Source organism: Chiloscyllium punctatum, chromosome 10 (assembly GCF_047496795.1).
Source record: "Chiloscyllium punctatum isolate Juve2018m chromosome 10, sChiPun1.3, whole genome shotgun sequence".
In the NCBI taxonomy this organism is placed as follows: domain Eukaryota; kingdom Metazoa; phylum Chordata; class Chondrichthyes; order Orectolobiformes; family Hemiscylliidae; genus Chiloscyllium; species Chiloscyllium punctatum.
The window spans coordinates 69,093,775-69,116,385 of record NC_092748.1 but is presented as its reverse complement, the minus strand read 5'-3'; the positions used below and the strand labels follow the sequence as shown (position 1 = coordinate 69,116,385).

Here is a 22,611-nt window from a genome sequence, read left to right as displayed (position 1 = left end):
ACAACGGGTCACCACTCCAAGGATCAATCAACTATTTGTTTGCAGGCTGAATCTCCCATCATGCATACCCCCAGCTCTAGCTCATGGAGTGACTTTGTCTCGTGCTTGAACAAGCAGCAGTGTAATCAGCACTAAGGAGTGTCTGTAGCCTGTTTTAAAGTATGTAGTAATCCATTCCACTTTCCTTGGTGTTCAAAGCATTTTCCATTTTTGTCCACAATCAAAAATACAGAAAAAAAGTGGCCCTTATGATAGAATGACTCTAAATGGCAGCAGAGCGACCCAAAAAGGAGTGCAAAAGGGGCATTGCCTTTCATTTTTAGGAGGGCAGTATTTAGGATATAAAGATTCAGTGATTTGATGTTACAGATTTTGTAGCCTGCATTTCTATGAGTGGAGTGGCAGCACTAAGTTATAGAGGCAAAATAGTGAAAGGCTAAAGAGAAATTCTAAATGAAGGTCAACTGTTTTGAATTCAGTGCATTGGAAAACAAGATCCAATGTAAGTTGGAGAGGTTAATATTAATCGTCAAGCAGCATTTCATATTGAGTAGAATTTGAGTGGTGGTGTGTGCACAAGTTAGAGTTGATTTAGGTAAGAGTCCAAGAGTACAGTGAGTAAGTTATTTTAGAATTCAAGCTTTCAAATGGCAAAAGAGATCAGTTACATTGCTGAAACAACTTGTGGGAAAACTATGTTCAGCTAAAATTCTGGATGATCACCAGATAATGGCTACAAGGTAAGGAATTATTGGGTTTGAAAATGTAATACTATAAATGTATTAAAAACATAGAGCTAGGCTAATGTTTTGAATATTTTCATTCATCAGACTTTGCTAGTTTTTATTTACAAAATTTAAATAGAGGTGAAGAGGTACTTCAAAAAAAATCTTTTGCAGGGCCATGATGGAATAAAGGATTTATGAGCATGAGATTTTAATGCCTGTGGTATTTGTCGTTCTACCGGATAGGCTGGGTGTGCCTTGTACAGTGCTTGCTTCATTCTTAATATTATTTCATAATTTAAAAATGTGTTTGAAAATAGTTTACTTCTGCAAGTCCTGTGTCTTAATTTTGCTTATTATAAGAATGATATGAGCATAATTAAAGGTCAAGTAAAATTGGAAACTAGTTTGTAACCTCCTTAAAGAACGTTAGTTACTTATAATTCATTATGAAGTTTGTCATCACATTCCAGGACACAGTAAATTTGCAGCTGAAAATCAAAAGTTTCTCGTTAATCAGTTCAGCTGAATGCAACATGAAACGTATTTCAAGAAAATGGTATAAAACTGCTGAAAATTTTAATGGACCAAAACTGTTTCTCACTATTATAAGCTATCCAGCTATTTGATTCCAACGATGGCTTGCTATATTTTGTCTTATTGTACAAAGGCAAGTCTGAGATGATCTCATTGTGAATCAGCCTAAACCAGTTTCCATTATTTGTTGGTTCTGTAACTGGCTACCAACTTGTAAAATTTATTGTCTTGCTTGCAATTTTCATTCCTGATGCTTCAGAATAATGTCAGGAAGTTGCAAAAAGAATAGCAGATGTTGAAAAGAAAGAGGAAATACTAGGATGGTAATATTTTTATGATAATTGTAACTGAGAGCTTCACACATGTGTTAAACACAACATTTCAACTGACTTGGAAACTGGATTTATCCACAGCCCAAACCAGTCCCTAAGTTGACTGTAAATTTGCAACAACAATCATGCATGTAGTAGCTACAGGATAGCTAACCTTAATTTGCAGTAGTCCCAAAGATTTGATCAGATGACATTTGATCACAAGTCAGTCAGTTGTGTAGGAGACCTGTAATCACGTTTGATCACATTTTTTTCCACTCTGTGACCGATGCAACGCAATAAATCCAAACTTTAAATTCAAAATGAGTTATATGATACTTCTACAGAGTACATACGCTTATTCACCAAAAATGTATTTGCTAGGAACAACATTTTGTGAATTTGATGACATCAATCGGGGAGGCAGCAGCTCAGTGGTATTATCACGGGGCTGTAAATCCAGAGACCCAGGAAATGTTCTGGGGATCCAGGTTTGAATCCCATCATAGCAGATGAAGGAATTTGAGTTCAAGAAATATCTGGAATTAAGAGTCCAGTGATGACCATGGTTCCATTATGAGTTGTCAGGAAAAACCTAATTGATTCACTAATGTCCTTTAAGGAAGGAAACTGCCATCCTTACCTGGTCTAGCCTACATGTGACTCCAGACCCACACCAATGTGGTTGACTCTGCCCCAAGAGGGCAGTTGGGGATGGGCAATAAATGTTGGCTGAGCCATCAAAGCCCTCATCATACGATCGAATAGAAAGAAATATTAAAAAGCATTTAAAATAAAATTGATAACTTTGTTGAACTTAAACTTTGCTTAAACAAAGTTTATGGGGCGGCACGGTGACTCTGTCGTTAGCGCTGCTGCCTCACAGCACCAGGGACCCGGATTTGAGTCCCACTTCGGGTGATGTCCCACAATCCAAAGGTGTGCAGGTTAGGTGAATTGGCCATGCTAAATTGCCCATAATGTTAGGTGCATTAGTTAGAGGTAAATATAGGGTAGGGGAATGGGTCTGGGTGGGTTACTCCTTGGAGGGTCTGTGTAAAACATTGGGCTGAAGGGCCTGTTTCCGTACTGTCGGGAATCTAATCTAACATGGTTCACGGACTCTCACGTTAGAGAGTTGAGGTGTTCCATTCTTCAGGAAAAGCACCAAATTGACCTATTTCATAAATAAAGCACGAACGAACATGAACTTTTTCTTCCATGGTCTCTACTAAGCACACAGTCAACCTGTGCGCCTCTTTCTTATTGTTTTCCTTCTCTCTATCTCTCTTTCTCTTTATTTTTAACACTTTTTTTTCTCGTGTTCTCTCTCTCTCTCTCTCTCTCTCTTTCTCTTTCTTTAACGCTCACGTTCTCCAGTCGCTCACGCTCTCTCTTTCTTCTCACTCACTCCTCCACCCGTTCTCTTCTCGCACGCGTTCTCTCTCTCTTCCACCCCCTTACTCCTCCTTGTTATCATTTCTTTCCCATTCTTTTTCTTTCCTACCTTTGCTCCTCTGCACTTTTAATTCCCTCTTGTATCCCTCTTGTGTGTATCTCTCACACACCAAGTCCGATTTGACAATGAAGTGTTGTGTTCCAAATAACTGGGAAACCAGCAAGGAAGAGACAGCTGGATTTGGTTATAAAGCATGATGTCAAGGCACTGTGCATACTGGGAACATTTCATCTACGTTCCTGGCAGTAGCATTCAAGGACTCATTGTCCATCGCATAGACTCTAAAATCAGGAGCATTGGAAACCTACGTCACTACAAAGGCAGATGAATTGAGAAATGGGAAACTTTATGTATGTTCAGGAGGGATGCTATTCGTGAAGAGTTTCATTCTGTATCTTTTCATGTGGTGTCGGGCAATACATGAAGTATGTATGAGGTAGTGGTATTATGTTCGTGTACTGGACTAGTAATCCAGAGGCCCAGGGTAATGTTCTGGGAGCGTTTGGTTTGAATCCCAGTACAGCAGATGGTGAAATTTGAATTCAATAAAAATCTGAAATTTAAAAAAAACAGCCTAATGGTAACCCCGTTTGTTGTTGATGTAAAAAACCATCTGGCTCTCCCATGAACTTTAGGGAAGAAAATCTGTTGTTGTTATCTGGTCTGGCCTATATGTGTTTCAAAACCCCCAGCCATGTGATTGACTCTTAACTGCTGTCTGGTTAATTGGGGATGGGCAATAAATGCTGACTTAATCAGCATTGTCCACATCCCATGAATGAATGAAAAAAGTCTTGATGTCTAATGTAAGGTGTATGTATTTTGTTGTTTCTTTAATTCTGATGTCAATTTTGAACAAAATACTATAATGTTTGTCACTGTCGTATCTTGGCAGGCACAAGTATGTGACAGCCATAGGATCTGCAGAATGTATACTTTTTTTTCTGATTTACAATTATTTATCAGACAATTCTTTAGGAGGTGTGTATATGCATGCATACAAAAAGACTTGTCAGCTTTGACTGAGCCATGACCTCAGAATTCTGTGGGTTCACTTATATCTTGAGAGACCAGAGCACTAAAATCTAGGTTGATTTTTCTGTGAGGTACTTGAGGGCATGCTATACTGTCAGACATGCTAATTTTTGGATGAGCTATTAAATCGAGGCCCTGTGCTGTCTAATGAACGTAAAACAAAAATTGCATGCTACAGGAATGGAGTCCTCATCTGTGTCACGGCCAATATTTATCCCTCAATTAGCATCAGTAGAGCATTATGAGGTTATTATCATATTGCTGTTGTGTAAACTTGCAATGCATTGTTTGGCTGCTGTATTTTCCAGATTTCAATACAAGCTACATTTCAGATATGTTTATTTGACTGTAAAGTGCTTTTGAGATATTCTGAGCATCATGTCTCACTCTGAAAGCATGGTGCAAATGGAGCCCTGTTATTCCCGGAGTTGTCTCAAAAGTTAAAGATTTTATTGAAGTGTGCGGAAATTATCCTTTTGCCTGTTTCTTTAGACTTGGGCGAACAAAATGTGGACCAGTTTATTGTACTTAACAGAATTACTATTTATTACAAAATAAATAGATTCTAACTACAGGTAAACAACTATGAACTGCCAAGTGTTATGGGTACAGGGGAAAAACTGGGAAGGCCGTTCGATAGATCCTGGCAACATTCATTGAGATGATCTTTTTGCTTCCCAGTCTTGGTGTTCTTCCATGTCTCTTTGGGTGGTTTTTGCCTCTCTGCAGAAGGTGAAGAGTGACAGGTTCTAAAATTATAAAGTCTCTGACTTATTGGTCAAAAGCAACAAAAATACAGCAAGAAGTGAGAGAGGAGAACTGGCTTTCTGTATTTTCTGCCACATTTTCTCCAATCATCTGGAGGTGTGCAGACTTCAAGCAATATTGTACATGTCCACAAGCTGGTCAGCTATCCAGCAGCCAATCATGTAGTTGTAGGCAGGCAGATATTAAAATGATCCCTTTTCTGTCTACAGTAAAGAAATACAAATAAAATGATACAGTCTTACACGAGGTTGTGAAAGAGGTATAAATCTATTTGCTGGTCACGTGCCCTTTGTTCTAGTTGGGCTCACTTTCTTTGATCTCTCTTCAGTGAAGAACTGTACTGAGGGGTCTCTGAAGTTTTATGAGCACATAGTGATAACCACTGCTAACATGTGGTTGGGTAGATAGCTGCCAGCATCCTCCTTTTCTTGTTGGGTCTTCAGGGTTCAATGTGCTTGAGAAAAACCATAATGAAAGACGATTTTGTCTTAAACAAGATGCAGTCTATTGCTTGATAACAATCTGGTGCAAATTACATTAGAAGGTGGATTTCATTACTCCGATCCATGGCAGATCTATGATAATCAGTCTGTGTCCTTAAAGATTCGAAGATGTTCTGCCTTTCCCCAGCCAAGTCCTCATGCAATTAAGGTTAATGCTGTTTTAGCATTAACTCATTCCAAGCCATTTCCTTGTACAGCATCTCCATCCATGTTTTTCTCACAAATTAATATTTGTGCTACCCCTACCCCACTACCCCTTTCCTCCTGAGTCTTAGACTTAGCATATTCAGATAGTTTGGAGGCTTCACCATTCTTCTAGAACAATTTCTTTGTGGACATGAAAGATTGTGAGGTGTTTGCCTCGAGGGCTGTTGAAATTGATTCTTAAAGTGTGGTTCTTTGAACAAGCTTTTAATCTTTGAGCAGGTGTGCGACCACCAAATCTCCTTGTAACACTGATATTGCAGGGCCTAATAGGATGTAAGTGATGACGGCTTAACTATTTGTAAGGCTTCAAAACACAGGTATACTTGAGTAATAAGTAGTAATATATTACATTTTATTTAAGATAACAGGATATATTAGGCTAAGACTGAGTAAATTTTAAAGAGGAGTTATACAGAGTTTTAATTGGTAATGGGTTGAAGAGTTATAGGGAGAAGGCAGGAAAATGGGAGTGAGGAGCATATCAGCCATGATTTTAAATGGCAGAGCAGCCTCAGTGGGCCAAATGGCCTAATTTTGCTCTTCTATCTGAGGAAGTTATGAGTGTCTTACTGTGTAGTGTCTTATTGCCTTACCACATTAAGAGCACTGTCTTTTTTTTTCCATTCTTGTTCTTGCTACACAGGCTGGTCAGGTTAATCAATGGTAATCTGGATTCCCAAGACATTTATTTATTTTAAAACATCAGACCTAGCAACTTGAGACTGAGTATCCATGAGGCCATCAGCAGCAGCAGAAGTTTACTGACAAAATCTACAACCACATGGCCTGGTACATCCCACATTCTACATTATCATCCAGCTAGGGCTCAAACCTGGTTTCAATGAATTATGCAGGAGGGCATGCCAGCACCTGGGAAACCGGAATACAAGATATCAACCTGGTGAAGCTACAATACGGGATGACTTGTCCTCACAGCATACCTATCTACACTTAAGCAGCAAGTGAAAGACAGGGCTAAATGATTCCACAACTTGGAGAGAGGAGGGGGAATGGCGTTTTTGATAAGGGATAGCATTACAGCTATGCTGAGGGAGGATATTCCTGGAAATACATCCAGGGAAGTTATTTGGGTGGAACTGAGAAATAAGAAAGGGATGATCACCTTACTGAGATTGTATTATAGACCCCCTAATAGTCCGAGGGAAATTGAGAAACAAACTTGTAAGGAGACCTCAGCTATTGTAAGAATAATAGGGTGGTTATGGTAGGGGATTTTAACTTTCCAAGCATAGACTGGGACTGCCATAGTGTTAAGGGATTACATGGAGAGGAATTTGTTAAGTGCGTACAAGACAATTTTCTGATTCAGTATGTGGATGTACCTACTAGAGAAGGTGTAAAACTTGACCTACTCTTGGGAAATAAGGCAGGGCAGGTGACTGAAGATGTCAGTGGGGGAACACTTTGGGGCCAACAACCATAATTCTATTAGATTTAAAATGTGATGGAAAAGGATAGACCGGATCTAAAAGTTGAAGTTCTAAATTGAAGAAAGGCCAGTTTTGACGGTCTTCAGCAAGAACTTTCGAAAGCTGATTGGGGGCAGATTTTCACAGGTAAATGGATGGCTGGAAAATGGGAAGCTTCAGAAATGAGATAACAAGAATCCAGAGAAAGTATATTCCTGTTAGGGTGAAAGGAAAGGCTCGTAGGTATAGGGAATGCTGGATGACTAAAGAAATTGAGGGTTTGGTTAAGAAAAAGAAGGAAACATATGTCAGGTATAGACAGGATAGATTGAGTGAATCCTTAGAAGAGTATAAAGGAAGTAGGAGTATACTTAACAGGGAAATCAGGAGGGCAAAAGGGAACGTGAAATTGCATTGGTAGATAGAATTAAGGAAAATCCAAAGGGTTTTTACAAGTGCATTAAGGACAACAGGATAACTAGGGAGAGAATAGGGCCCCTCAAAGATCAGCAAGGCGACCTTTGTGTGGAGCCGCAGGAGATGGGGCAGATTCGAAATGAGTATTTTGCATCAATACTTACTGTGAAAAGGATATAGAAGATATATAAAGTAGTGCAATAAATGGTGACACCTTGCAAAATGTCCATATTACAGAGGAGGAAGTGCTGGATGTCTTGAAACGCATAAAGGTGAATAAATCCCCAGGACCTGATCAGATGTACCTGAGAACTCTGTGGGAAGCTAGAGACATGATTGCTGGGCCTCTTGCTGAGTTATTTGTATCATCGATAGTCACAGGTGAGGTGCCAGGAGACTGGAGGTTGACTAACATGGTGCCACTGTTTAAGAAAGGTGGTAAGGACAAGCCAGGGGATGGGATTCCAAGTAGCTATAGACGAGTGAGCCTGATGTCGGTGATGGGCAAGTTGTTGGAGGGAACAGGATGTACATGTATTTGGAAAGGCAAGGACTGATTAAGGATAGTCAAATTGGCTTTGTGCATGGGAAATATTGCCTCACAAACTTGATTGAGTTTTTTTAAAGAAGTAACAAAGAGGATTGATGAGGGCAGAGTGGTAGATGTGATCTATATGGACTTTAGTAAGGTGTTCGACAAGGTTCCCCATGGGAGACTGATAAGCAAGGTTAGATCTCATGGAATACAGGGAGAACTAGCCATGTGGATACAGAACTGGCTCAAAGGTAGTAGACCGAGGGTGGTGGTGGAGGGTTTTTATTCAGATGGAGGCCTGTGACCAGTGGAGTGCCGCAAGGATCGGTGCTGGGTCCTCTACTTTTTGTCAGTTACAGAAATGATTTGGATGTGAGCATAAGAGGTACAGTTAGTAAGTTTGCAGATGACACCAAAATTGGGGGTGTCGTGGACAGTGAAGAGGGTTACCTCAGATTACAACAGGATCTGGACCAGATGGGCCAATGGGCTGAGGAGTGGTAGATGGAGTTTAATTCAGATAAATGCGAGGTGCTGCATTTTGGGAAAGCAAATCTTAGCAGGACATATACACTTAATGGTCAGGTCCTAGGGAGTGTTGCTGAACAAAGAGAATTTGGAATGCAAGTTCATAGCTCCTTGAAAGTGGAGTCGCAGGCAGATAGGATAGTGAAGAAGGTGTTTGGTATGCTTTCCTTTATTGGTCAGAATATTGAGTACAGGAGTTGGGAGGCCATGTTGCGGCTGTACAGGACATTGGTTAGGCCACTGTTGGAAGATTGTGTGCAGTTCTGGTCTCCTTCCTATCGGAAAGATGTTGTGAAACTTGAAAGTGTTCAGAAAAGGTTTACAATGATATTGCCAGGGTTGGAGGATTTGAGCTATAGGGAGAGGCTGAACAGGCTGGGGCTGTTTCCCTGGACATCGGAGGCTGTGGGGTGACCTTATAGAGGTTTACAAAATTGAGGGGCATGGATAGGATAAATTGACAAAGTCTTTTCCCTGGGGTGCGGGAGTCCAGAACTAGAGGACATAGGTTTAGGGTGAGAGGGGAAAAATATAAAAGGGACCTAAGGGGCAACTTTTTCACGCAGAGGGTGGTACGTGTATGGAATGAGCTGCCAGAGGATGTGGTAGAGGCTGGTACAATTGCAACATTTAAGAGGCATTGGATAGGTATATGAATAGGAAGGGTTTGGAGGGATATGGACCGGGTGCTGGCAGGTGGGACTAGATTGGGTTGGGATATCTGGTCGGCATGGACGGGTTGGACTGAAGGGTCTGTTTCCATGCTGTACATCTCTATGACTCTATGACTGTAACTCATTGGAAGTGGGAACATCACTAACCTCCCCACCTATGAAAATAGGGGAGCCCAGTTCATCTGGGCAAACAACAAGACGGAAGTATTCCGCTGTAAGTACAGTCTGGATGATCTGTTTTGGTTTTCTCCAGGTCCCGCTGGTGTCATGGATAACACTCTACAGCCAGTTCATTCCACGTGACGTCAAGAACAATTGAAACTACTGGTTGTGGCAAAGGATCTGACAGTATTTAGTCAAAAGTACTGAAATTGTGTGCTCTAGAACTTGCTATGCTCCTAACCAAGCTCTTCCATTACAGTTACAATGTTGGCATCTTTTGGATCATATGGAAAATTGCCCAAGTATGTCCTGCACCCACTAATCAGGAGAAATCCGTCCCACCTAGTTAATGTTCCATCAGTCTAATTCTGATCAAAGTGATGGAATAGGTAATCAACAATGCTATCATGCAGCCCTGGCTTAGCACTAACATGCTCACTAACACTCAGTTTGGATTCTGTCAGGTAATGACTTCATTACAGCCTTCATTCAAACATGGGCAAGAGAACTAAACTTCAGAGATGAAGTGATACTGTAACATAAAGGCAGCATTTGACTGAGTGTGCATCAAGAAACCCAAGCAATATTAGAATCTGGATATCAGGGATAAAGATGGAAGATGTGTGGTTATTGGAGACCAGTCACCTCTGCTTAATGACATCTCTGCAGGAATTCTTCAGGGTTGTGTCCAAGGCTGAACTGTTTTCAGCTGATAAATCAGTGCCTTCAGCATAAGATCAGAAATGGTGATGTTTGACGATTGCACAGTGATTTGCATCATTCGTGAATTTTCACATACTGATGCAGCCAATGGTCAATGGCATCAGACCCCATTATCAACCTCATTTGGGTTATCATTGTCCAGTATCTGAACTGGACTAGCTGCATAAATACTGTAGCTCCAAACACGGGCCAGACGGTAGGAATCCTGACACAAATAACTCTGCTCTTGACTTCTCATTGTCTGTCTACCATTTGCAAGGCAGCAGTCAGGAATGAGATGAAATACTCCAATTTGCCTGGATGGGTACAACTCCGATAGTACTTGAGAAGTTTGACACTATTTGAGACAAGAATATCCAACGTGATTAGTACTATATCCTCATCAAACATTCACTGCCTCTGCAAACTAATGCACAGTAGTAAACTGTATGTAACATCTGCAAGGTGCTTGCAGAAATTCACCAAGGCTCCTGAGATAGCCCCTTTCAAACCCACGAGCACTACCATCCAGAAGGATAAGAGCAGTAAATACATTGGAACACCACCACCTACAAGTTCTCCTCCCAGGCAGCACTGTCCTGACTTCACTGGCCTATGAAAAAATGGAACAGTTTGTATCTTTTTGTGCATTTTCAACCAAGTGATGCGTCATGAGTACATTCAAATATAATTTGTTGATGTTGATGGGGGTTGGTGGTGGGAATTGGAAAGACCTAAAATAAATTTGTGATTACAATCACTTCCTTTTTGGTCACTAAATTGGATGTCCTGCCTTCCTTGCTGCCTGTAGGAGTGGTAGTTTGGACCTATAACCTGCAGAATATTTCAAAGTAATGTTTATCTGTAATAGAGAGGAACCGAAAATGTGTTGCTGGAAAAGCGCAGTGAGTCAGGCAGCATCCAAGGAGCAGGAGAATCGACATTTCGGGCATGAGCCCTTCTTCAGGAAAGGGCTGAAGAAGGGCTCATGCTCGAAACGTCGATTCTCCTGCTCCTTGGATGCTGCCTGACCTGCTGCGCTTTTCCAGCAACACATTTTCAGCTCTGATTTCCAGCATCTGCAGTCCTCACTTTCTCCTGTAATAGAGAGGAGTCAGTTATGATGTTTTGGCAGACCTACAACATTTTCAGAAATTTTACAGTTGCAGCAATTGTTCTCTTAATGTCCTTCATTCTCTTTTTTGTTTCTAGGTATGGCAAAATAGTATCAACAAAGGCCATCCTGGACAAGACAACTAATAAATGCAAAGGTATTTTTTTAAATATGCTGCATTAACTTTTGGGGGATGGTAGCTAATTATGCAAATCCATTTTCACATGTTCAAAAGTATAACATTAAAATGTTCAATTTTGCTCTAAACTGTGATCCTTTGTTCTTTTACTGTGACTGCTCAATTTGAGATATTTAGCTGCTAATATTGCATTTCTAGTTCTGATTATTGATTGTTTAGTTTTCTCCACATTTTGGAAATAAAATACTTGTTTGGAGAGCTCCTAAAATACACAAAAGAGTGAGTTATAAAATATTCATCAATCAATCATTTCGAAGGGTATTATTTTGCTAGCCAGAATTCTATGCAATATTGAGAATTGCTTTTATGGGTTTATTGAAACTTGCAGTAATGGTTGCCTCCCAGTAGATTATCCAGGGATAGGAATCAATCTAGGGTGCACAATATTTCGTACTATTAAAAGAAAGACTCAGAAATTTAATTGTATAACACCTATCTGTAGGAGTGCTGAATGACTGCCTGAGCAATCAACATAATAGGCAAGGAATGTGCAAAAGCAAACTGCCTGCCATTTTCTGCCTGCCTGCCTGTCTTCTCTCATCTTCAGCGCCAACTTTAGGAATGAAGACATGTGAATAACTGGTGTATATTCCTGAATGTTACAAATTTTTGATATTCCCCCAGTGTCTGTCTCTCAAATTGTTGAAACTGCCCAGCATCATGTAGCAGTAACTAACAGGAAGAATCCCTACAGTGTGGAAACAGTCCATTTGGCCCAGCAAGTCCACACCGACCCTTTGAAGAGTAACCCACCCAGACCCATTCCCTTATTTTTCTACATTTCCCCTGACTAATGCACATAACACTATGTGCAATTTAGCTTGGACAACCTAACCTGCACATCTTTGGATTGTGGGAGGAAACCGTAGCATCCGGAGGAAACACATGCAGACACAAGGTGAATGTGCAAACTCCTCACGGACTGTCGCCCGATGCTGGAATGGAACCTGGGTCCCTGGTGCTGTGAGGCTGCGTTGCTCACCACTGAGCCACCGTGCCACCCACGAAAGGATTATTTGAAGGGAATCATATCAAACCTACATCTTGGCTGCTGTTTTTCTTGTCAGGTTGCTCTTAACTTCTGGAATTATTTTGGTATGTGGTCTCCCTCTTCACTTCACTGCTGGCATGCATCGTTTACTGAAACTATCTTGAGGTCTGGAGGACTAGAGACAGAAGTAAATAAGAAAACAGGATTATAAAAGAGAGGAAGGCCACTGTAAGTGGCTATTATTATGCAGTGAACTTTCAGAGAACAATTTTTATGTTGTCTTAACTCAGGAACTATATTTGAGGCAGCTTTACTTCACAGAAAAGGCCATACTTAGAGTCATAGAGATGTACAGCATGGAAACAGACTCTTTGGTCCAACCCGTCCATGAAGACCAGATATCCCAACACAATCTCGTCCCACCTGCCAGCACCCGGCCCATATCCCTCCAAACTCTTCCTATTAAATACCCATCCAAATGCCTCTTAAATGTTGCAATTGTACCAGCCTTCACCCCTTCCTCTGGCAGCTCATTCCATACACGTACCACCCTCTGTGTGAAAAAGTTGCCCCTTAGGTCTCTTTTATATCTTTCCCCTCTCACCCTAAACCTATGCCCTCTAGTTCTGGACTCCCCGAACCCAGGGAAAAGACTTTGTCTATTTACCCTATCCATGCCCCTCATAATTTTGTAAACCTCAATAAGGTCATCCCTCAGCCTCCGAAGCTCCAGGGAAAACAACCCCAGCCTATTCAACCTCTCCCTATAGCTCAAATCCTCCAACCCTGGCAACATCCTTGTAAATCTTTTCTGAACCCTTTCAAGTTTCACAACACCTTTCCGATAGGAAGGAGACCAGAATTGCACGTAATATTCCAACAGTGGCCTAACCAATGTCCTGTACAGCCGCAACATGACCTCCCAACTCCTGTACTCAATACTCTGACCAATACTTGAATTATAAGGAGAAATTAAGGCTCAAAGGATATTTGCAAGAAATTTTTAATATCATAAGGGATGGCTGGATGGAATAGATATGAAGAAATTGTTCCTCTTAGCAGTAGGATCAAGAATTAGAAGACAGCAATTTTTAAGCTTTCGGCAGAAGAAGCAATTTGACATTATGAGGAGGCATAAAGTACAAATACGAGGAGGTTATGGCTTTTAGAACATTACAGTGCAGTACAGCCCCTTTGGCCCTCTGTTGCGCCGCCCTGTGCAACCAATCTGAAACCTATATATCCTACACTCTTCCATTTTGACCCTTATGTTTATCCAATGACCATTTAAATGCCCTTAATGTTGGCAGGTATACTACTGTTGCAGACAGTGCATTCCACACCTCTACTACTCTCTGAGTATAGAAACTACCTCTGACATCTGTCCTATATCTGTCACCCCTGAATTTAAAGCTATGTCCCCTTGTGCTAGCCATCACCATCCAAGGAAAAAGGCTCTCACTGTCCACCTTATCTAACCCTCTGATTATCTTATATGTCTCTATTAAGTCACCTCTCAACCTTCTTCTCTGTAACAAAAACAGCCTCAAGTCCCTCAGCCTTTCCTCGTAAGACCTTCCCTCCATACCAGGCAACATCCTCGTTAATCTCCTCTGGACCCTTTCGACATCCTTCCTATAATGTGGTGACCAGAATTGTACGCAATACTCCAAGTGTGGCCGTACCAGAGTTTTGTACAGCTGCAGCATGACCTCATGGCTCTGAAACTCAATCCCTCTACCAGTAGAAGCTAACACACCATATGCCTTCTTAACAACCCTATCAACCTGGGGGGACAACTTTCAGGGATCTATGTACATAGACACAGATCTCTCTGCTCATCTACACTGGCAAGAATCTTACCACTAGCCCAGTACTCTTTTTATTCCTGTTGCTCCTTCCAAAGTGAATCACCTCACACTTTTCTGTATTAAACTCCATTTGCCACCTCTCAACCGAGTTCAGCAGCTTATCTATGTCCTTCTGTAACCTGCAACATCCTTCCACACTATCGACAACTCCACCGACCTCACTGTCATCCGCAAATTTACTAACCTACCCTTCTGCACCCTCATCTAGGTCATTTATTAAAATTACAAACAACAGCAGCCCCAAAACGGATCCTCGCAGTACACTACTAGTAATTAAACTCCAGGATGAATATTTCCCATCAACCAGTACCCTCTGTCTTCTTTCAGCTAGCCAGTTTCCGATCCAAACTGCTAAATCACCCACAATCCCATGCCTCTGTATTTTGTGCAATAGCCTACCATAAGGAAGCATATCAAATGCCTGACTGAAGTCAATATACACATCAACCGATTTACCCTCATCCACCTGTTTGGTCACCATCTCAAAGAACTCAATAAGGTTTGTGAGGCAAGACCTGCCCTTCACAAAATGGTGTTGACTATCCCTAATCAACATATTCCTTTCTAGATGATTATAAATCCTATCTCTTACAACCTTTTCCAATACTTCACCCACAACAAAAGTAAGACTCATTGGTCTATAACTACAAGAATTGTCTCTACTCCCCTTCTTGAACAAGGGGACAACATTTGCTATCCTCCAGTCTTCTGTTTACTATTCGTGTAGACAATGACAACATAAAAATCAAAGCCAAAGGCTCTGCAATCTCCTCCCTGGCTTCCCAGAGAATCATTGGATAAATCCCATCCGGCCCAGGGGACTTATGTATTTTCACACTTTCCAGAATTGCTAACATCTCCTCCTCCTTGCGAACGTCAATCCCGTCTAAGACTAGTAGCCTGTATCTGAGTATTCTCAACATTGTCTTTTTCTTGTGTGAATACTGACAAAAAGTGTTCATTTAGCACTTCCCCTATCTCCTCAGACTCCATGCACAACTTCCCACTCCTATCCTTGATTGGCCCTAATCTTTCTCTAGTCATTCTTTTATTCCTGATATACTGATAGAAAGCTTTGGGGTTTTCCTTGATTGTATCTGCCAACAACTTCTCAAGTCCCGTCCTGGTTGTTCTTAGCTCTCTCTTTAGGTCTTTCCTGGCTAATTTGTAACTCTCAAGTGCCCTAACTGAGCTTTCTTGTCTCATCAAACATAAGCCTCATTTTTCCTCCTGACAAGAAATTCAACTTCTTTAGTAAACCACGGCTCCCGCGTTCGACCATTTCGTCCCTGCCTAACAGGTACATACTTATGAAGGATACGCAGTAACTCCACATTTCAATTGTGCCCATCCCCTGCAGTTTCCTATGCATCCTAAATCTTTTCTAATCGCATTATAATTGCCTTCCACCCAGCTATAACTCTTGCCCTATGATATATACCTATCCCTTTCCATCGCTCAAGTAAACATAACCAAATTGTGGTCACTATCACCAAAGTACTCACCTACCTCTAAATGTAACGCCTGGCCTGGTTCATTACCCAGTACCAAATCTCACGTGGTCTCGCCCCTTGTTGGCTTGTCTACATACGATGTCAAGAAACTACTCTGCACACATTAGACAAAGGCTGACCCATCTAAAGTAATTGAACTATAGTATTTCCAGTCAATATTTGGAAAGTTAAAGTCCCCTGTAACAATTACCCTGTTGCTCTTGCTGCTATCCAGAATTATCTTTGCTATCCATTCCTCTACATCTCTGGAACTATTTGGAGGTCTATAAAAAATTCCCAACAGGTTGACCTCTCCCATGGTGTTTCTAATCTCCGCCCATACTACCTCAGTAGACGAGTCCTCAAATGTCCTTCCTGCTACTATAATACTGTCCTTCACTAACAATGCCACACATCTCCCTCTTTTACCATCTTCTCTGTTCTTACTGAAACATCTAAATTCCTGTCCCTGCTTTATCCATGTCTCCAAAATGGTTGCAACATTGAAGTCCTGGTACTAACCCATGCTGCAAGTTTACCCACCTTATTCCAGATGCTCCTGGTGTTGAAGTAGACACACTTCAAACCACCTTCCTGCTTGCTAGTGAACTCTTGCAAGCTTGAAACCTCATTTCTGACCTCACTACTCTCATACTCCTGGACATTGGAACTAGAATTTAGGATCTCACTCCCCGACCAAATTAGTTTAAACCCACCCGAAGAGCTTTAGCAAATGTCCCCCTTGGTAACCCTCTGGTTCAGGTGTAGACCGTCCTGTTTGTAGAGGTCCTACCTACCTCAGAAAGGCCCCCAATTATCCAGGAATCCAAAACTCTCCTACCTGCGCCATTCCTGTAGCCACGATTTCAACTCCTCTCTCTCCCTATTCCTCACCTCACTAGCACATGGTGTGGGCAACAAACCAGAGTTGATAACTTTCTTTGTACTAGCTCTAAGTTTCCACCCTCGCTCTCTGAATTTCTGCCTTAAATCTACATCCCTTTTCCTACCTATGTCGTTGGTGCCAGTTTGGACCACGACTTGGGGATGCTTCTCCCTCCCCCTCAAGGATCACAAAAACAAGATCCGAGACATCTGGAACCTGGGAGGCAACGCACCAAACATGAATCTCTCATTCCCACAGAACTTCCTATCAGTCCCCCAACTACAGAGTCCCCAATGACTAATGCTTCGCTCATCTTCCCCCTTCCTTTCTGAGCAACACGGACAGTCTCTGTGCCAGAGACCTGTACTCCATGGCTTATCCCTGGTAAGTCGCTCCCCCGCCCCCAACCCCCCACCCCCCCCACCCAACAGTGTCCAAAACAGTATACTTGTTACTGAGGGGAATAGCCACAGGCGTTCCCTGCACTGCCTGCCAGTTCCCTTTCCGTCCTATGACTATAAACTATCTGCCTTTTTCTTGCACCTGAGGTATGACTTCCTCCCTGTATTTCCTCTTTATAACCCCCTCTGCCTCCTGAACGATCTTAAGTTCACCCAGCTCTGGTTCCCTAATACGGTTTTCGAGGAGCTGGAGTTGGAAGCACTTCCTGCAGAGTAAGTCACCAGGGACACTAGTGGTGATCCTTCCCTCCGACATTCTGCAGGAAGAACATTGAACTGCCCTAACTTTGATTCCCACTATGCTAAATTCCCAAAGAGACTGCTGAAAAAAAATTAAAAATCTAGTTACCTTACCAATATGGCACATGGAATTTTTTTTTTGGTTAGAGGAGGAGGATGGGTGGGAGACACTACCTAAGTAGTGTTTCGGTAACGCAACTGGCCAAATGTATTACTTCACTTACTCAACAGTCCCGTGTCTGCTCCTGCTAAGTGTGCACTCCGCCTATTCACAAAGTAAGTTTTTAAATCAGTAACTGACCTTTTTTAAAAAAAAGTTCATTCATGGGATGAGAGTGGTGCTGGCTAGGCCAGCATTTATTGCCTATCCCTAATTGCCCAGAGGGCCTTTAAGAGTCATTCACATTGCTGTGAGGCTGGAGTCTCACGTATGCCAGTCCGGACTTCCCAGTCACCGTGCATTCCCAGTCTCCCCCTCTGACGTAACCATGCTTGGCTTCCTCCATTGCTACTATGAACCACATAGGAACAAAACCTCATCTTCTGCTTGGGCAGCCTGTAGCCCAGAAAACTCCACATTGAGTTCTCCAATTTCAAATAACCTCCCTCCACATCCCCCAACTTCCAGCTCCTCCCGATCCCTTCCGCTGCTCCCTGCCACCAACCAGGTCATACCCTCTACCTGTCTTCACATATTCCGACTTCACCAGCCTTACCCCCACCACCACGTTTATCTGCAGCTCCCCCCACATCGACCCCCCGAGTCCTGAAGAAAGGTTAAATCTGAAATGTTGACTTGTCTACTTCCTGATGTTGCCTGGCTTGCTGTGTCCTTCCAGCCTCCTGCTTGTCTATTTTGGATTCCAGTATCTGCAGTTTTTTTTTGTCTCTTGTCCAGGTAAGGTTGGCAGTTTCCTTCCCGAAAGGATATTAATGAACCAGATGCGTGTTTCTGACAACTGACAGTGGCTTCATGGTCGTCACTAGTCTGTCAATTCTAGATTTTTATTGAATTCAAATTCCACTGTCTACCATGGCAGGATTCAAATCCAGATCCCCAGAGCATTAGTTGGGTCTCTGGATTAACAGTCCAGCGATAATACCACTAGACTGTCACCTCCTTGGAGTGCACAACTTTAAAACATTTGTCCTACCCTAACTGGGGTGTTGTGTCCAGTTCTGGGCATGATAACTTCAGAAAGATATGAAAGCTTGAGAGAGTATACAAAAAATATTTACAAGAATCATTCCAAGGATAGGATTAGAGATTATCATCCTTCAAAGAGAAGGTTCAGAGGAGGTTTGTTGAAGGGAAACAAATCATAACGAGTCTGGATAGTGTAGTTTGGGCGAAATGTCCCATTGGCAAAGAGGTTGAAAACCAGGGAACATCAATTTTAACAAAAGCAGACATTGCTGGAAAAGCTCAGCAGGTCTGGCAGCATCTATATGAAGAGATATCAGAGTTAATATTTGGGTCCAGCAACCCTTCCTCAGAACTGATGGAGCTGAGAAATGTTGGTTTTTATGCAGAAGATAGGGTGGGGAGAGAGGGTAAGGAGTAAACGATAGGTAGGGATAGAACCCAAAGAAACAGAAAAACACTTGGTCAGACAAGAGTCAATAACGATCTGGCTAGGAGGGTGAATAGCTGATATGATAACAAGACCTGATGTATGTGGCAGGAGGTGAGGACATGAGGGAGTACAGGCCCTGAAGTTATTGAACTTGATATTAAGTCGGGAGGGCTGCAGTTCCCCAAACGGAAAATGAGGTGCTGTTCTTCCAGCTTGGGCTGAGCTTTTCTGGAGCACTGCAGCAAGCCTGAGACCGAGATATTGGCCAAGGAACAGGGCGATGTAGTAAAGTGGCAGGCAACTGGAAGCTCAGGGAATTTTTTTTCAGCCAGAGCATGGATGTTCTGTGAAGCTGATACCCAGTTTATACTTTGTTACCCCAACGTAGATGAGGCCACATTGTGAGCAGCGAATGCAGTAACCTAGATTGTGTGAAGTGCAGGTAAAGCACTGCTTCACCTGGAACGTGTGTTTGAGCCCTTGGATACTGAGGAGGGAGGAAGCAAATGGGCAGGTGTAACACCTCTGGGCACAGGACTCTGGCACAGAGTCTGTCCCTGCTGCTCAGAAGGGAAGGGGGAAGAAGAGCAGAGCCGTAATCATTGGGGACTCCATAGTTAGGGGGACAGATAGGAGGTTCTGTCGGGACGAGAGAGACTCACGGTTGGTGTGTTGCCTCCCAGGTGCCAGGGTTCGTGATGTCTGATCATGTTTTTTGGGATCCTTAAGGGGGAGGGGGGAGCAGCCCCAAGTCATGGTCCACATAGGCACTGACGACATAGATAGGAAGAGAGATGGGGATTTAAGGCAGAAATTCAGGGAGCTAGGATGGAAGCTTAGAGCTAGAATGAACAGAGTTGTTGTCTCTGGTTTGTTGCCCGTGCCACGTGCTAGTGAGACAAGGAATAGGGAGAGAGAGGAGTTGAGCACGTGGCTACAGGGGATGGTGCAGGAGAGAGGGTTTTGGATTCTTGGATAATTGGGCTCTTTCTGGGGTAGGTGGCCCTTTTGTGGCCCTTTGATTTTGTGCCCATTTCGGAGACATGGATAGAGCAGGGACAGGAATGGTTGTTGCAGGTTCCAGAATTTTGATGTTTCAGTAAGAACAGAGAAGATGGTAAAAGGGGGGTGGGGGGGGCGGGTGGGGGAGGGGAGATGGGTGGGCGGTGGCATTGTTGGTCAAGGACAGTATTACAGTTGCAGAAAGGATGTTTGGGGACTCGTCAACTGAAGTAGTATGGGCTGAGGTTAGAAACAAGAAAGGAGAGGTCACCCTGTTGGGAGTTTTCTATAGGTCTCCGAATAGTTCCAGAGATGTAGAGGAAAGGATAGCAAAGATGATTCTTGATAGGAGTGAGAGAGACAGGGTAGTTTTCAGGGGGGACTTCAACTTTCCAAATATTGACTGGGAACACTATAGTTGGGTCAGCTTTTGTTTAGTGTGTGCAGGCAAGCTTCCTGACACAGTATGTAGACAGGCTAATAAAGGGCGAAGCCACATTAGATTTGGTCCTGGGTAATGAGCCCGGCCAGGTGTTAGACTTGGAAGTAGGTGAGCACTTTGGTGATAGTGATCACAATTCTGTTATGTTTACTCTAGTGATAGAAAGGGATAGATGTATACCACTGGGCAAGAGTTACAGCTGGGGGAAAGGCAATTACGATGCGATTAGGCAAACTTAGGAAGCATAAGATGGGGCAGGAAACTGCAGGGGATGGGCACATTAGAAATGTGGAGTTTATTCAAGGAAAAGCTCCCATGTGTCCTAGATAAGTATGTACCTGTCAGACAGGGAGGAAGCTGTAGAGCGCAGGAAACGTGGTTTACGAAGGAAGTGGAATCTCTGATCAAGAGGAAGAAGAAGGCTTATGTTAGGATGAGATGTGAAGGCTCAGTTAGGGTGCTTGAGGGTTACAAGGTAGCCAGGAAAGACCTAAAGAGAGGGGTCAGAAGAGCCAGGAGGTGACATGAGAAGATGTTGGCGGATAGGATCAGGGTAAACCCTAAGGCTTTCTATAAGTATTTAAGGAATAAAAGAATGACTAGAGTAAGATTAGGACCAATCAAGGATAGTAGTGGGAAGTTGTGTGTGGAGTCGGAGGAGATAGGGGAAGCACTTAATGAATATTTTTCGACAGTATTCACTCTAGAAAATGACAATGTTGTCGAGGAGAATACTGAGATACAGGCTGCTAGACTAGGTGTGATTGAGGTCCACAAGGAAGAGGTATTAGAAATCCTGCGGAGTGTGAAAATAGATAAGTCCCCTGGGCAGGATGGGATTTATCCTAGGATCCTCTGGGAAGCCAGGGAGGAGATTGCCGAGCCTTTGGCATTGATCTTTAAATCGTCACTGTCTGCAAGAATAGTGCCAGAAGACTGGAGGATAGCAAATGTGGTTCCCCTGTTCAAGAAGGAGAGTAAAGACAACCCTGGTAATTATAGACCAGTGCGCCTTACTTCAGTTGTTGGTAAAATGTTGCAAAAGGTTATAAGAGATGGGATTTCTAATTATCTAGAAAAGAATAATTTGATTAGGGATAGTCAGCACAGTTTTGTGAAGGGTAGGTCATGCCTCACAAACCTTTTATTGAGTTCTTTGAGAAGGTGACCAAACAGGTAGATGAGAGTAAACCGGTTGATGTTGTGTATATGAATTTCAGCAAGGCGTTTGATAAGGTTTCCCACAGTAGGCTATTGTACAAAATGTGGAGGAATGGGATTGTGAGAGATATAGCAGTTTGGATCAGTAATTGGCTTGCTGAAAGAAGACAGAGGGTGGTGGTTGATGGGAAATGTTCATCCTGGAGTCCACTTAATAATGGTGTACCTTAAGGGTCGGTGTTGGGTCCACTGCGGTTTGTCATTTTTATAAACGACCTGGATGAGGGTGTAGAAGGGTGGGTTAGCAAATTTGCAGATGACGCTAAGGTTGGTGGAGTTGTGGATAGTGACGAAGGATGTTGTAGGTTTCAGAGAGACATAGATAAGCTGCAGAGGTGGCAAATGGAGTTTAATGTGGACAAATGTGAGGTGATTCACTTTGGTCGGTGGAACCAGAATGCAAAGTACTGGGCTAATGGGAAGATTCTTGGTAGTGTAGATGAGCAGGGAGATCTCGGTGTCCAGGTACGCAGATCCTGGAAAGTTGCCACCCAGGTTGACCGGGTTGTTAAGAAGGCATACAGTGTTTTAGCTTTTATTAACAGAGGGATCAAGTTCCGGAACCATGAGGTTATGCTACAGCTGTACAAAACTCTGGTGCGGCCGCACTTGGAATATTGTGTACAGTTCTGGTCACCGCGTTATAAGAAGGATGTGGAAGCTTTGGAAAGGATGCAGAGGAGATTTACTAGGATGGAGGGAAGGTCTTACGAGGAAAGGCTGAGGGACTTGAGGCTGTTTTCATTAGAGAGAAGAAGGTTGAGAGGTGACTTAATAGAGACATATAAGATAATCAGATGGTTAGATAGGTTGGACAGGGAGAGCCTTTTTCCAAGTATGGTGACGGTGAGCACGAGGGGGCATAGCTTTAAATTGAGGGGTGATAGATATAGGACAGATGTCAGAGGTAGTTTCTTTACTCAGAGAGTAGTAAGGGTATGGAATGCTTTGCCTGCAACAGTAGTAGATTTGCCAACTTTAAGTACATTTAAGTCGTCATTGGACAAGCATATGGACATACATGGAATAGTGTAGGTTAGATGGGCTTCAGATTGGTATGACAGGTCGGCGCAACATTACTGCACTGTAATGTTCTATGTTTTCTGGCTTTTGACGAGGAA

The 22,611-nt window shown here is 42.7% G+C and overlaps 1 protein-coding gene across 5 annotated transcripts in view; it reads left to right on the top strand.

Moving 5' to 3' along the window:
* Positions 1-22,611, top strand: part of LOC140482264 (RNA-binding motif, single-stranded-interacting protein 1-like) — a 205,015-nt gene that overhangs the window by 76,503 nt on the left and 105,901 nt on the right. For all 5 annotated transcript variants that reach the window (XM_072579445.1, XM_072579444.1, XM_072579448.1 and 2 more), the window contains exon 3: positions 11,206-11,264. In XM_072579445.1, the coding sequence (XP_072435546.1) occupies positions 11,206-11,264 (59 nt within the window). The remainder of the gene's footprint in view (positions 1-11,205; positions 11,265-22,611) is intronic.